We start from the raw sequence: 16,596 nt of genomic DNA on the forward strand, positions 1-16,596 counted from the left end.
TTCCATTCTGAACTGATTATAAACTCCTAGTTCCTCCTGGCTGAACATTTGCAAAGGGAATAAATAAAATTATTTGCATTTGACCCACTGGATCATGGCAACCTGTGCACAACATTTTACTGGTTTGTTTGGTTATGGCATTGTTTAACCAACTTCAGTGTTCTTGTTTCTTTTTTATGAGATGCCTGCTTTCCATCACTGTTAACGTGCATCTCCCAGAGTAGGGTTTAAATGACATGCTGCATTCAAGACTCACAATTTCAATCTATGGAATACATGGAACAGTAAGACAGGTAGTACTCTCATTCCACTACTATTGTGGCAGCCATTAGTGGCATCCTCCTGGCAGCCATCAAGTTTGGCCTGTTATATCCTTTGGGGACTGAGATGTGCCATTGTGAAAGGAACAGAAATATTAAATTAGTAGATGCCATGAGAATGGGATACCCTGGACTCTGCTGGGAGTGGCTTGTGATTTGGTGGGAGAAGCCTATGGACATCTAAGATTAGCTGACTAAAAAATTTTACTCAAGACAGTTTTCTCATCAGCTCATCTGTTTGTCTGATACTGTATGTTTGTAACATACTGGACAAAGTTACACGAGGTGAAACGTGCATGGTAATGTGTCTCTCTCATCAGGGTTGAAAACTGTTGTTTATTGTACAGAAGCAGCCAAGTTTGCCTTTTTTGTTTTCTCATCATTCACTGGCATTCAGTGTTTCCATTTTTAAAGATTTTAGGCTGAAATCTGCTCACTTCACTCAACTGAGTAGCCCCACTGATTTCAAGGGGACTACATGGGTGAGAAAATGAGATAGGATTTGCCCCATTATCTTAAAGCTTCGCCTAGGAAAGGAAGACTTTTGTTGCTTGTGTCTGAATCCAATTTAGAGTACTTGGTGGTAATAAAGGATTGTTTACATTGAATCAACTGTTCTCTTATTCAGTTGTGGTAACATGCATGTACTGTATCAATGGTCTGCTGCCTGGCTTTTTGCACATTATCATTATTGAGATTAATACAATTATTAACAAAATTATTATTTTTTAAGGCCACAACATTTTAAAGTGGCAGTTAAATCCCTATGTATGTCAATGAGGGAGAATGTCACCTTGTTATCCCCAGACAATAAGGTCTGGATACAAATGAAATGAAGGTGACTCGGAGGGAGATAAGGGGCCTTTAAAATCTTTTCCAAATCTCAGAAGAGCATTTTTAGTTTGATGCAGGAAAAGTTTTCTGATCACACTAGCTCTCCTCCCTACAATATGGCATTTTTTAATGTTTTTTTAATATGCCTTAGTGTCAACGTGCATTTTGTGGATATTGCAAAAGTTGCTGGCCATTTATACTTAGCAACTGGGTGATGCTATATCTTTATTAAAATACTTGAATGTACTTTACAGTTAGATAACCTATGTACATAACAGTTTCCCCATATATTTAATCCCCTGTGGATTACCTGGGGTATATTTTAATAACGTCACTTATTTTCAATAAGAGATGGTTTGTTTCATTTAAGACTTGAAGCTACAGGGTTCACCATCCAACCATGTCAAAAAAATTCTGAAGCTCACAACCAGAGCCTAGTAAGATGTGAAGTGCTGTGAAAATAAACTTCAGTGGAAAACCCTGAAACTAAACAGAATGATGCTAAATATGACTTTATGCTTTGAGGAAGCAATTATTTCAGGTAATTATCTCCCCACTGAAAATCCACTTTGGGAAACAAATGTGGAATTAACAGTTTGTGAGCACCAAACTGACCATAAAAATACTTCTATTTAAATTGCATTTATGTTAAGGATCTTCCTTCCAAACAACACTGGCTGTCCTCTTACACCCTGAGGCTGCAGGAAGGCATCTGTGTTTTGCTGATAATAATCTACTCCTCCTAAAGGAGAATTCTTTCTCACACACACTTAATTTAAAGTATGTGTCTCATATTATCAATGTAGGTAACAACATAGTATAACCCCAAAAAGGGGAATGCTAATGTTCCAATTGGTTAGAAATTAAAAGAAATTAATCTTGTTTCTAAACTTTCTCACTCCAGCTTCTGTGAGTAGCAGGAAGCTGAGAATTCTGTAGTCACTGGTCATCCATTGAATACTGCATTTCAAGCATAAATATAATCAGTTAGTCCGTCACTAAGAGCATGAGACAGCTAGAAACCGCATATAACTATCCCTTTGGCATGAAGAGTTGGGAATCCCCTAGCGCTATGCACACTAATGCTTACAGCCAGGAGATTCCAGTTGCTGGCAACCAGGCAGTCAAAGCCAAGAGAGAAAAGCTTTTCTGTTCCAGCCGAGAGGGCTTGCAGCTCTTCTGTTCAAGAATTGTCAGTTCACATAATCAGACAGGCTATCAAATTCACCATGCTTTTCAGGCAGTGGCATGAGGTGAGAGGGAGAAACCACAATAGCTTTAAGTATGTAGGTAACTAAGTTATGCATACACACGTAAAAACTTTGCAAAATAACCAGCTCCCCAAACTCAAGCTTGCAAGCAAATTTATTTAAGAAGTTAAACCAATAAAGTAGTCTCACCTGAACTTGCCAATCCGATTACTTGTTCTGGGAAAAACTGAGGTAAGTGTAACCTAATACATTCAGGAGTCCGACTTAACTGCTGCTTACTCTGGTTGTTGGCACCTGCTTGCTTTTCCAAACATACGTAAATGAAAGTAAAGGTGAAATCTGATGTACCACATGCTGGCATGAAGTGGCTTATTAGTTTGTGTAGTGGGTGGTTATTAATATAATGTGGTTGGGACTGATGGTCTCAATGGGTGGACTCATTAACTGGAAGGCAGTGTCTAATTTTTTTACTTTTGTTTTGCTTTGTAACATTTTAATTTATTTCATTGTTACATGCATTTACAGAGGCACATTTTTAAAGTCTACATACTAAAGAAAAATAAATAGGACAGCAAAACAGAAGTTTCTTTTTTAAAAATATAAATAGACATCTTTCAATAAACAAACAATAAAAAACCAATAAAACATTTTGTTTCAGGACATCACAACTAAAACACTTGTTTAAGAAAATTGGGCAAAGTAGTATGCTTGTGTTTCTGCAATACACAAAAATATTATCAACTGCTTTTAAACAGAGATAGACAAACTTCTGGATCTCAACTTCCACAGATGAAGAATATTAGGATATAGGCTTTTGATTCAGGCCCATTTCTGGTTTTGAAAACTGCCATTTCATGAGGTGATAAACCAGTTTTCACTTTAAAATTAAAACCTTGATTCTTTAGCAATTATGCAATTAATAATTAATGTGGTAAAAATATAGGCCCCTATCCTACAAGCATTTACACACATGCATAACTTTATTTTTTTTACCACAATGGGACTACTGCACTTGTAAAATTATACATATGAGCAGATGTTTGCATGACAGGACCACAGATATATTTTTCTGTTGTTGATTAACTCTAAACTTTTTTCACATGCTGCCATTTAAAGGATATATTTTGCTTTTGTCACAACCATAAATACACAAGCTTTGGTTTGTTTTATGTTTTGTTTTTTTGCTAAAGACGTGAATGAATCCTAATTCCCCCCATCCCTGCATTGTTTATTTTTACAGTTAAACAGTAAACAGCATTGAGTCCAGCATGTATTTTACTTACCTCTCACACAGAGGGTGTGGTAAAGAAAGGAAAACACAACAGCAGAACTTAAAACCATTCATATTAGTTCTATTAAATCTCCAGTGACTCTGGGTGTATTTTTTTTTAAACTGGAGGAAAAACGTAAATTGAAAGTCCCTCATTACAAGATAAATGTTGGAATGACAGATTGACTCACCCTCTGCTGATAGACCCTGTATGTTTATTCCCTTGGCAGCCAAGAAACTCAGACATGCATCTATGTTTTCAATCTAAGCAAGAAAAAAGAAGACAAAAGAATACATGTTGTAATAAATGTTTATCTTAATCTACCATCACATTTTATTGCACGCAACCTTTGTATCACAGAAAAAGCCCCTTTGTTCATTACAGTGGAAAAAAGGTTCTTAATACTGGAACCATAACAACATGAAAACTCCTAAGTTATTAGACAGTCAATACTATGTTGATCAGGGCTCTTCTTAGTTTGTACTTGCATGGAGCAAGTTACTTAATACTCTACCCACACAGGTCCAAGAAAGATGATTGTTGCATCTCAGTAGAAGGCCAAATATAACATGCTAGGATTTTTCTCGTATGATAACAAACATGATACTGAAAATAAGCATGGTGCCAAATTTGCCTGAGGAGAAGAAGGATTACTGCTTGCTCTTTAAGCAGACAGCTGGCAGAAATTTCCACTTATGGAGGCAGTAAAAATGTAAGAATGGTAACCAGAAACCTCAGTCGGAATCCAGAAAATGTTTACTCACAAAATTCCCTGGATGTTAAAAATTACATACTGAAAGAGGCTGCAGTTATTCACAGGGGACCAAATCCTGTCTCTTCAGTGGGGGCAGTGAACTGGTGCTATTGTGCTGAGTTAGAGGGGACAGGATTTCAGTTGGCCTGACAGGGTGTGCACGCCCAGCTCTTTAGGGATCCCCTGCAAGTTATTTGCTAGGGTTGCCGATTTTGGTTGGACGTATTCCTGGAGGTTTCATCACGACATAATCTTTAATTAAACATTAATCTTTAATTCCTTGAGACTCAGCAACTCTATTTTGCCTGTATTCACTTCCCTACAGTGGAGTGCTATGACTGCAAAAGTTACTTCACTAGGCTGAAGTAGCCTCAGTGAAGCAGCCCATATCCATCCCCTGATCTGAGGAAACAGGATTCATCCTCCCCTTTCTCCCGTGGAAATCACCACCTTCCAGTCAAGTTAGTGAGGTGTGGCACCAGGGACAAAGTTTGCACCAGAACATTTACAGAATTGATATATGGCGGGATTTTCAAAGATGCTGAGTTGTCCTGATTCCACACCCATTACAGCCAAGGAAAAAAGTTTACACTGACTACAGTGGGAACTGAGTTATGCCAATGATGAGTGCTTTTGAAAATCTCACATTGTGGATATGTCTACACAGCAGTTGGGAAGCCACTGCTGGTCAATTTTCAGAAGGATGCCTTACTCCCAGGAATGAGAATCAACAGAATCATCCTCAGAGCCCTGAGGGAGCTCTCATTTTTTCATCGCTGTCTTTCCATTTTTTGTTTTGGCCCCAAGCTGCTATGACCCATTGTCTCTTCTGGTTTCCCTGGGAGCTGAAACACTGTGTGTTACAAAAGGAACAGACACACATATCTAATATGCTCCCGTTCCTGGAAGCCCTGAGCAATGTACTGTACCCATATGCAAAAGCCTGAGCTTGAGTAACCAAATTCTGATCCAACAGGGCTCCTTACAGACCTTCTCTGTATGAACACCCAGTGAAGTCACTGGACATTCTATGTGCAGATCCATTGTAGATCAGACTACCAAGTATGTGTCCAGATCATCAAAGCCATCTATTACTATTATGGTTATTATTAGGAATATGGTAGCATGTAAGGGCCCAATCAAAATACTGTACAACAGTAATAAGACAGTCCCTGCCCTAGAAAGCTCACAACATAGGTTTACAATAAGATGCAAATTATAGATGAAATGGACAAATGGGGGTGGGAGGACAAGTTACTAGTAAAATAAGTATGTTTTTGCATAACAAACAGTAGTTTCAGTTTACCACCTGTATAGCAATTGACAGGAATTACGGCAGAGGTAAGTTATACGGAGGGATCTGTATAACCCTTTTATACACAGAAGACCTTGGAATAGTATACTGGCCATTATTTTATTTTATTTTTTGCATTTGGCATGCTGTGGGAAATCAGTAACAGAGGCGGAACTGGACTCCTTCAGTTCAGAGCCAGTACTGAAATAAAGAGAAAATCAGTAACCTGGTAAATAATAAAACAGTTAATAATGTATAGCATATTTAGGACTATCCATGTTCAAAGCAATGAGCAAACATTAATTAGTTAATCCTTGCAGCACCCCAGTGAAGTATTATTACCTACATTTTACAGGTAAGCAAACTAAGACAGAGGCCCCTCTGCAGTATTAACTACCCTTTCATGCCTACTACCATACAATTACTCCTTCTTGTTCCTGTGCAGCCAAGGGTGGACCAGCGAACAACATGGAGGTCCTGTTCTCTGGCACCTTAAACTTCTGGTTGCCTTGGAAACTGCAGACATGAAGCTCATAGATCCTAGGGACTCTGGGATTCCAAGACCTCACTTCTTGAGTCTGGCCTATATCCTCTGTCCTTTGAGGTAAAAAGGAAGACCACACTGTGAAGTTAGTGTGACTTTTTTAAAAAATGGTTTTCCTTAATCAGAAAACAAGGTTACTTACCAGTAACTGATGTTCTTCGAGATGTGTTGCTCACGTCCATTCCACTCTAGGTGTGTGCACGCCTCCGTGCATGGCTACTGGAACTTTTTCCCCCTTAGCATTCCTGTAGGGCCGGCCCCGGAGCCCCCTGGAGTCCTGCGCACATGCCATGGTATATGAGGCACTGCTGGCCCTACGCCCCCTCAGTCCCTCCTTTCCGCCAACTCCGGCGGCGGGGACAAGGGGTGGGTTGTGGAATGGACATGAGCAACACATCTCGAAGAACATCAGTTACTGGTAAGTAACCTTGTTTTCTTCTTCGAGTGCTTGCTCATGTCCATTCCACTATAGGTGACTAACAAGAAGTACCCTGAAGGTGGGCTGGAGTTAGTGATGAGCTGCCCGTTGGACAGAGCCGTGGTGGGACGTGAAGGTATGTACCGCCAGCCTGGCAGCTGCTCTGCAGATGCCCTGCTCTGGCACTTCCGCTAGGAAGGCTGTAGATGGAGCTTGAGCTCTGTTGAATGAGCTGTGGTGGTGCCCGGAAGCGGCACCTTCACCTGCTTGTAGCTGAACGTGATGCAGGAAGTTATTCACAAGGAAAATGCGCCAGGCAGTGACCGGTGAACCTTTCATCCGGTCGGCTGCTGCGACGAAGAGCTGCATCACTCTCCGGAACAGCCCCACACATCTGATGTAGAAGCCACGGCCCCTCTCACATTTTTAACAAGTGCCGTCTTCTCTTCTCCTCCGAACCGTGCGGTTTAGGGAAAACATAGGGAGAATATATGTTGATCACAATGACACTGGGAAACCACCTTGGGCCTGAAGGCCCGGTGCGGTCTCAACTGAACCTTATCTTATAGACTACAGTATGGGGGGAGGAGCTCCAAAGTCAGAGCCCTGATCCTGGAGACCTTCCTTGCCGAGGTAAACCCCCCCAGGAGGGCCACCTTCCCGGAAGGCCGGAGTAGAGGGCATGACGCCGTGGGTTCTGGGGGGGGATGAGTGGGGGAGCCTGTGGGCTGGGAAAGGACCAGGTCAAGATCCCAGGGAGACACCAGGTTGCTGACCTATGGATAGAGCCTCCCACCCCCTTCAGGAACCGAACTGACAGCGATGGGAGAATTGCAATCCCCCCTCCAGCGACTGATGGAAGGCTGATATGGCTGCTAGGTGGGCCTTCAGGGAGGCCACAATCAGTCCCTGGAGTTTAACAGTGGCGAGTATTTCCCGGATCGCCTGCACTGGCGAGAAGCTGGGCAGAATACCCTGGAACTCCTCCCAGCAGGCAACAGCCACTTCCACTTAACCCGGTACATGACCTGTGTGGAGGGCTTCCTGCTACCCAGCAGGACTCACTGGACTTGTTCTGGGCGGCTCGCTTGTCGCCTCTCAGCCACCGATCCATCACTCCCGGAGGTGTCGAGGGTCCAGGTTTGGGCACCGCATGTGACCGTAATCCTGGGAGTTGGGATCGGGCTGTCTCAGAGGCTCCTGAGGCTGCGATCAAGAAATCCAGCAGTATTCTGAACCCGTGCTGGCATAACCAGGCCAGAACAATCGAGATGGTATCTGTTAGGCCCTCCTCATCTTTAGCAGGACTGTATGCAGGAGGGGAAAGGCGGGAAGTGAATATGAAACTCTCTGACCACTACAGACAGATGGTGTTGGTGATCGCCCCCACCTCTTGATCATGGAGAGAGCAGCACTGTGGACACCTCATGCCCCAATCCAATATGGACAGATTCCCCTTGGGGAAACCCCCCTTCCAGACGGTCGTAGATGCCCTTCGTGGGCGCAGTGACCCTTCGTGGTGAGGAAGAGCAACCCCTTGGAGCGGTCCACCTCGTCGTTTACACCCCCGGGAGGTGATCACCGCCAGGTCCTAAGGACCGATAGCTTCCCTTCATAAGGCTGACAAATGGGCTCCCCCCACCTGTTGATGTAGTACATGGTCACTGCACTGTCTGTCAGCACCTGTACCGCCCTGCCCTCGGTAACGCGGAGGGACATTCCGCAAGCCCTGCGAGCGTTTTGCGGATCTTTACATTGGTATGCCGATGTCTCTCCTCCCTTGGCCAGACGCCTTGTAAGCCTAAGTCAGCGTTGATACACACTTTACCTTCTGTTTGAAGCGGCTGATATCAGGGTAACTGAAGGGGCCTGTTCCATGAATGGAACGCCCTTTCACACATCCCGAGGAGTCGTTCACCAGTCTAGGGAGGCTAGGGCTTGCTGCTGTTGGTTTGTTTTTGTTTTTTGGGGGTTTTTTTGGTGGGGGGCGGGATATCTTAGCCTCCCCGTGCAGAAGCTACCTGCTCGGACTGTATCCCAGGGCCATGAATGAAGCGGCTTAAGCATCAGGCTAGCTAGCCTCACCCCATAGGTGCAGGCCACCCTGTGACCTATCAGCTGTCGGCAACGTTTGGCTGTTGTCGTAGGGTATTTGTGCAGGTGGGCCATCCTGAGGGACCCCCTGTCTCACAGCACGGCTGGGGCAAGAAGGTCTGGTCCGGGAAGCAACCGGTCACACCGATGCATTCCGCAGGCTGCCCTGAGTTAACGTGAACTTTTGTGTGTTTACCAGCAGGACCCACCACTTGCAAGTGGCGCCTGACTGGCTTACACTGTTCTGAACTTGGGAACTGGACCTACCTGGGCAAATCTTGCACCCTCAAGCATGCAGCTACCACTGCCAGGCCTTCAGTGAACACTCTTGGGGCCGAGTAATGTGCCATGGGGTAAAACTGTAAAGCGTTAGAGGGAGCCAATCCCTACAAAGTGAAGGAAGTTTTGAAGATATGCGTCCCTGACATCCAGGGCGGCATACCAGCTCCTGTTTCCAATACTGGAGCTGGGGAGACCATGCAAGACTTGAGTCCCTTGTTCAGTACCTGCCACTGTTCTTAAATCCTACCCCTCTTTTTTTTTTAGGGGACGAGGAAGTACCTCGAGTAGGACCTCTTCCGCCATGCTCTGTGGGACCTTTCCCACTGCTCCGGGCTGAGGCGGCCTCAACCTCTTGGATGTGGAATTGCCACTGAGAGGGAGGAAGGGGGAGGTGTCGGGGGGGCGGGAGGAGGAGACGACCTGGGGCCCTAGCTCCTGAACTATATCAAGGACCCAGTGGTCCGAAGGCATTCTGGCTCACATGAACCAGAAGGAGGGTAGAGGCTAGGGCGCTGCTCTTGTGTGCACCATCAGAAAGGGCCTTTTCCAATTGCCCTATCGCCAAGAGGACCCTTACTGTTACAGACCACCAGACCAGGAGGATGAGGTAGATGAGGCTTTCTTTACTCAACTGGGGAAAGTTTCCAGTTCACAGGGCCTGATTCTCATGGGAGACTTCAATCACCCTGACATCTGCTGGAAGAGCAATACAGCAGAGCACAAACAATCCAGGAAGTTTTTGGAGAGTGTCGCTGACAATTTCCTGGTGCAAGTGCTGGAGCAACCAACTAGGGGCCGTGCTTCTCTTGACCTGCTGCTCACAAACAGGGAAGATTTGGTAGGGGAAGTAGAAGTGGGTGGCAACCTAGGCAGCAGTGACCATGAGATGGTCGAGTTCAGGATCCTGATGAAAGGAAGAAAGGGGAACAGCAGGATACGGACCATGGACTTCAGAAAAGCGGACTTTGATTCCCTCAGGGAACTGATGGGCAGGATTCCCTGGGAGGCTAATATGAGGGGGAAAGGAACCCAAGAGAGCTGGCTGTATTTTAAGGAGACCTTATTGAGGGCACAAGAGCAAACCATCCCGATGTGCAGAAAGAATAGCAAATATGGTAGGCGTCCAGCTTGGCTTAACAAAGATGTCCTTGGTGAACTTAAACGCAAAAAAGAAGCTTACAAGAAGTGGAAGCTTGGTCAGATGACTAGGGAGGATTATATAAACACTGCTCGAACATGCAGGAATGAAATGAGGAAGGCCAAAGCGCAATTGGAGTTGCAGCTAGCAAGGGACGTGAAGGGGAACAAAAAGGGTTTCTACAGGCATGTTGCCAACAAGAGGAAGATTCGGGAAAGTGTAGGCCCCTTAAAGAAAGAGGGAGGCGACCTAGTGACGGAGGATGTGGAGAAGGCTGAGGTACTCAATGCCTTTTTTGCCTCTGTCTTCACAGACAAGATCAGCTCCCAGACTGCTGTACTGGGTGGCACAGAATGGGAAGGAGGCAAACATCCCGCAGTGCTGAAGGAACAGGTTCAAGGCTATTTAGAAGGATTGGACATTCACAAGTCCATAGGGCCGGATGCAATGCACCCGAGGGTGCTGAGGGAGTTGGCTGAGGTGATTTCAGAGCCATTGGCTATTATCTTTGAAAGCTCGTGGCAACAGGGGAGGTCCCTGAGGACTGGAAAAAAGCAAATATAGTGCCCATCTTCAAAAAAGGGAGGAAAGAGGATCCGGGGAACTACAGACCGGTCAGCCTCACCTCAATCCCTGGAAAGATCATGGAGCAGGTCCTTAAGGAATCCATTTTAAGGCACTTGGAAGAGAGGAAGGTGATCAGGAACAGTCAACACGGATTCACCAAGGGAAAGTCATGCCTGACCAACCTGATTGCTTTCTATGATGAGGTGACTGGCTCTGTGGATGTGGGGAAGGCGGTGGATGTGATATACCTTGACTTTAGCAAAGCTTTTGATACGGTTTCTCACAGTATTCTTATCAGCAAGTTAAAGAAGTATGGGTTGGATGAATGGACTATAAAATGGATAGTGAACTGGCTAGAGCATAGGGCTCAACGAGTAGTGATCAATGGCTCCATGTCTAGCTGGCAACCGGTCACAAGCGGAGTTCCCCAGGGGTCGGTCCTGGGGCCGGTTTTGTTCAACATCTTTATTAATGATCTGGAGGATGGGGTAGATTGCACCCTCAGCAAGTTTGCGGACGACACTAAGCTGGGGGGAGTGGTAGATACCCTGCAAGGTAGGGATAGGATACAGAGTGACCTAAACAAACTGGAGGATTGGGCCAAAAGAAATCTAATGAGGTTCAACAAAGAAAAGTGCAGAGTCCTCCACTTAGGAAGAAAGAATCCCATGCACAGCTATAGACTGGGGACCGACGAGCTGGGCAGCAGCTCTGCAGAAAAGGACCTGGGGGTAACAGTGGATAAAAAGCTGGATATGAGTCAGCAGTGTGCCCTGGTTGTCAAGAAGGCCAATGGCATATTGGGCTGCATTAGGAGGGGCATTGCTAGCAGGTCACGGGAAGTGATTATTCCCCTCTATTCGGCATTGGTGAGGCCGCATTTAGAATATTGTGTCCAGTTTTGGGCCCCCCAATACAAAAAGGATGTGGACAAGTTGGAGAGAGTCCAGCGGAGGGCAACAAAAATGATTAGGGGGCTGGAGCACAGGACTTATGAGGAGAGGCTGAGGGAACTGGACTTGTTTAGTCTGCAAAAGAGAAGAGTGAGGGGGGATTTGATAGCGGCCTTTAACTACCTGAAAGGGGGTTCTAGGGAGGATGGGGCTAGGCTGTTCTCGGTGGTGGCAGATGACAGAACAAGGAGCAACGGTCTCAAGTTGCAGGGAGGGAGGTCTAGGTTGGACATTAGGAAAAAGTTTTTTACTAGGAGGGTGGTGAAGCACTGGAATGGGTTACCTAGGGAGGTGGTGGAATCTCCATCCTTAGAGGTTTTTAAGCTGCGGCTTGACAAAGCCCTGGTTGGGATGATATAGCAGAGGTTAGTCCTGCTTTGAGCAGGGGGTTGGACTAGATGACCTCCTGAGGTCCCTTCCAACTCTAATATTCTATGATTCTATGATTCTATGAAGGAGCCACTCAGGGCGGATGGTGTCTCCTAGACCCCCTGACTCTGTCCCATTGCCTGTAGGTCGCGAGACAGCCGTGTCTGACACCTCTGCTGCTGCTGTCCCTGGGGACATGCCTGACACCTTAAGGTCTGTGGCATCTAGTGGCCCAGGGAACAGAGCATGGTCTTGGAGTCCTTGTGACCATGCAGCTTCGCCTCTATCTGAACCAAAGAGAAGGCTGACTCGTCCAAGGAAGGGCCACGGATGGGCTGCTGGACCTTTTGGGACAGCCCGGGATTGCAGCCACTAACCTCTGGGCATGCCGATGGCGGGGGTATGGCTCTGCCCACTGAATCAGCAGCAACTGAGGATGCCTGGAGCGCTGCTCTAGCTCCCGTGGTACCCTCTTTTGCAATGGTATACAGGTTCAGCGCCTGCTGCCGGGTAGAGCCTCAGCAAAGTGGCTCACTGAGTCCCCCAAGGGATCACTTTCTACTTGCTGGTAATGCTATTGAATAACATTTTTCTCCAAACAAGTCTGGCTTGCAATCGTCCTTGTTCTCTGGAGTAGAGCCCGGCTGCCCTGCCTATCCCTGTGGTTGGAGGCAACCACCACCAGGGACCAGTATTCAAAGTAAACCCCTTGGTTGGGGTGTAATACTCTTCTCGGCTCATTTAGGCATCGGGCTATGGAGGAGGGGGTTTGCCATGAGACCCTCACTGTATTGAGTGCCCCTCTGTAGACCAGGAGGGCTACCACACTGTGGAGCCCACCAGTAGCACATTAAAGATTGCCTGATGCCTCTTTTGCTCCTTCGCCTTCTGCGCCAAGGTGGAGGCCACATCTTGAGCAGTTTCCAGTGTGCCCTAGAATCAACCAGGGCTAGGGAGCGTGCTTCATCTGGTGGTGAGGAGGGTGGGGTAAGGGCTCTGCAGACCCCTGCACCTTTTCCCACTGGCAGGCGGTCCCCACAGGACTCCCTGCCCGTGAGGCTGAGTCATCATCCGAGGACAAATGGTGGCCCTTTCCCTGTACCTGAGGCACTGACTACATCCCCATGATCCCATCCCATCCCGTTCCCCTCCCCCCCCCCAGGAAACCCCCTAGGCCTCCATACAGCCAATGGGGTGACTATTGCCTCTGAGGCCATTCACCTGGAGCTCTGGCACCTTTTTTTGGTGGTGGCTCCCCCAGGTACTACATCCCCAAAGGGACACTGAGGCACTGTCAAAAGACCACTGTTGGAGCTGCCGCAAGGGCACTCACTGTGCAGTACTGTCGCTCCAGAGAGCGTCCCCTCGACGCCGATGACCTCAACTACCAGATTCGTCGTGGGTGCCGCGACCGGAGCAGGCATACGGACAGCACTCCGGCGCGCTGGGCTGACCCAAGCATCATCCCGGTACTGAGGACTTTGTGCTCTGCATGCATCTCGGTGCCAAGTCAAACTCAGGCGACCAGGCTCTGCCTGGCCTCGGTGCAGGGCAAACTCCTCGGTGCCAAGCCTGTCTCCGGCCATCGAGTTTGGCGCAGCCTCAGTGTGGGGGCGAAACCTGGTGCCGAGGTTGCCTTCCGCACCCGGGATTGCCTCGATGCAGGGGCGAACTCCTCGGTGCTGAGGCTGTCTCCAGCAACCAGCTTCGGAACCGCCTGGCGAATTCTCCGGTACCAAGACTGTCTCCAAGGACCAGGATCAGTGCCACATCCTTGCGGGCGAACTCTTCGTTGCCAGAGCAGTGGGATGGACCTCACCCAGTGCCAGGGGGTCAAGATTGGTGTTGGGCGGGCGACTTCGCACTCCGCCTCCTAGCAGGTCGGTCTGGCGACAGCGACCTAAAATAACTTCTAGGGGAGCGTTCCTGCTCTACCCTAGGAAACCGATCTGCAGGAGATCTTCCTCCCCATACCGGGGAACTCCTGAGCCATTCAGGGGGTCCCAATGTGGACTTCCCCTGTAACGTCAGCCCCTTCTCTCTCGTGGAGGTATGGGTGGCGGTGGCGTATGCAAGGCCAACAAGGCTCTTGCCACCCGACAGCCACTGAAGTTGACGGTGTCAGTAGGCGCCGAGGGGCTCCCCGACAGGGGAGGCTCCCTGGCTGGAGACACTGGCTCAGGCAGCGGGTCTCCATGATCCGACCTCATACGGATTGGTGCTCCACCCCACCTGCTTCGACAGTGTGGGGGAGTATCCACGCTCCGAGCGCTGATTCCGTCCATTCGCAGTGCCGAGTCAGGTCAGTGCCGACGGTGCCCTCTGCACTGATGGCACGCTGGGTACTGCAGCAGAGTGGGTTAGCTTGGAGCCGGCTCGGGGACTCCATGAGCCAGGCTTTCAGGTGGATTTTCTGGAGGTCTGAAAGCCTTATCGATCCGTTCTTCTCCTTACGAAGGGCTTCCCCCCCACGCTTCAGGCAGCGCCGGAAGCGAATGGCTTGAAGCCATGACACCGGAGCATACCTGCTCCTGGTAAAGCCCCAGCTAGACTATCTCAAAGTCTCTAACTACCACTACAACAAACTAATTAACACCAAAAAATCATTGCTTAATGTTCAAACACGGAGAATTAAGCACTTGCAATGCAAGCGCAGGCAGTTCCAGTAACCATCATGGGCGGAAAGAAGGAACTGAGGGAGCGTAGGACCGGCAACGCCTCATATACCGCAGCATGTGCATGGGACTCCAGGGGGCGCCGGAGCCAGCCCTACAGGATCTGCTAAGGGGTAAAAAGTTCCGGTAGCCGTGCACGGAGGTGTGCACACACCTATAGTGGAATGGACATGAGCAAGCACTCAAAGAAGAACAGCCACTTAATTAGAGTGCAGTCCCCGAGCAGGCTCCTTGTTGCATGGTGTGGCACTGCCATCAACTGGCCTCATAGTCCCTCCTGGGCTCTAAATGACTTTCCTGGCCTCCAGCACAGTTCATTTGCTGAGGTGAGTAGGCCCTCTAGCTAAGTCACGAAAGTCCACCCTTTATGAGGTAATCAAAATCCAAAGGAAAACACCAATCTGCCATCCCAGACCTGTGCCAGGCACACATCAATCTTTGACCTCTTTTTTCAGGCTCAACTTCCAGTGCTCCTGAGCTTTGGTGAGTTTCTTCTTCCTGTCCCTAACAGCAGGGGTCATTGCATCTTCTGCTTGGAAGGTAGGATTCCCAGCCCTGTCAAACTTAAAATAATGGGACTGTCTGCCTCCCATAGCCACAAGGTGCCCTCCTTCCTCTTTCCAGGGACTCATTCTATACTTGCTGACTTCCTTCTTGGGCTCAAACATCTTCTCCTTTGGGACAAAGTGATCAAAGCCCTCCTTCCTGGGACTGTGCAACACTATGGCAGGCTTCACCCAATCCCAATTTCTCCTTGAAACTAGTTATTCACAGCCCTCTTTTCTGGGGCTGTGCTGTTATCCTTATGAATTTCTCTTCTTCCTTTGGTCCAGGACTCCCAAGCCCTCCTTCTCCTGACTAGGCAATAATCCTCACTGACCTCCCCAGCTCACCCTCATCAGGGTTCTGGTACTGCTCCAGGAAGCATCCTTCCAAGTCTCTCAAGACTCCAGGCTTCCCCTCTCCCCCACTCCTCTGTGACTGAACTCCTCACAGTGTTTCTACCTGGTGAGCCTTACACTCACCTGACTAAAACACCTGGCCCCCACTCCCAGCTTAACTGCAGATGATCCGTTGGAACCTTTATCCTTATAGATCCATGCCTTGCAACAGGGGTGAGCTGGCCAGGCCCTCTGGCACTACCTTAAAGAGGGCAGACCACCCTGTTACTATTTTATTCTTGTTCCAGAGTCTGTAAAAGGAGCTTAACATGACATAAGTGAACTCCCAACCTGAAATGAATAGGAAACAATCCATATAGATGTTGCCATTCTCAGTGCAATTGTAGTATGAAGAGAAAATTAGGTAAAAATTAGGTAAATAATTAGAATTATGTAGGATACAAAAGGATGAACTGTACATGAACTGTACAATAAAATGGATCATCGAGATGGATAAGAAACTAAATATTCTAAGACAGGGAAATAGCTGAGATCAACAGAGAAGGAAGATGTTAAGATATAAAAGGCTGGCTAAAGAAGATTGCAGAAGCAAGCCCTTATGACAGGAAATAAAATATGATAATAAGACTCTACAGTAGATATACAATTGGTAGGGAAGGAGTTAGAAAATACAACAGAGGCAAAGATATAGTAAAGATGCCTAACTGGTATTATTTATATACTATCATCTGGTGTGTGGTGATTTGAAAATAAGAAACGTATGTGGCAATAAGATATGAGTAATGAATATAATTTTAGCATATGGAAACAGAGGTCAGTATGGAAGGAAGTGAAAGATTTAAGGAATCAGAAGGAAAATGTAAGATAGTATGGGGGGTAAAGTGACAAAGTTATAGTTGGTAGGGACCTCAATTAGTTCCCATGTGATGATTACTTGGCATAAAATGAGTTTGTGATCTCGGTTCAGTTC

The 16,596-nt window shown here is 47.3% G+C and overlaps 1 protein-coding gene across 8 annotated transcripts in view; it reads right to left on the reverse strand.

Moving 5' to 3' along the window:
- NAV2 (neuron navigator 2) overlaps positions 1 to 16,596 on the reverse strand; it is a 333,333-nt gene that overhangs the window by 182,783 nt on the left and 133,954 nt on the right. For 7 of the 8 annotated variants that reach the window (XM_067558196.1, XM_067558193.1, XM_067558197.1 and 4 more), the window contains exon 4: positions 3,827 to 3,899. In XM_067558196.1, the coding sequence (XP_067414297.1) occupies positions 3,827 to 3,899 (73 nt within the window). Of the gene's footprint in view, positions 1 to 2,554; positions 2,570 to 3,826; positions 3,900 to 16,596 lie in introns of those variants that run through there. The other variant, XM_067558200.1, reaches the window with a different exon arrangement.

This window comes from Emydura macquarii, unplaced genomic scaffold (assembly GCF_026122565.2).
Source record: "Emydura macquarii macquarii isolate MOO-44397 ecotype Brisbane River unplaced genomic scaffold, CSIRO-AGI_Emac_v2 contig_1876, whole genome shotgun sequence".
NCBI classification, from domain to species: Eukaryota; Metazoa; Chordata; order Testudines; family Chelidae; genus Emydura; species Emydura macquarii.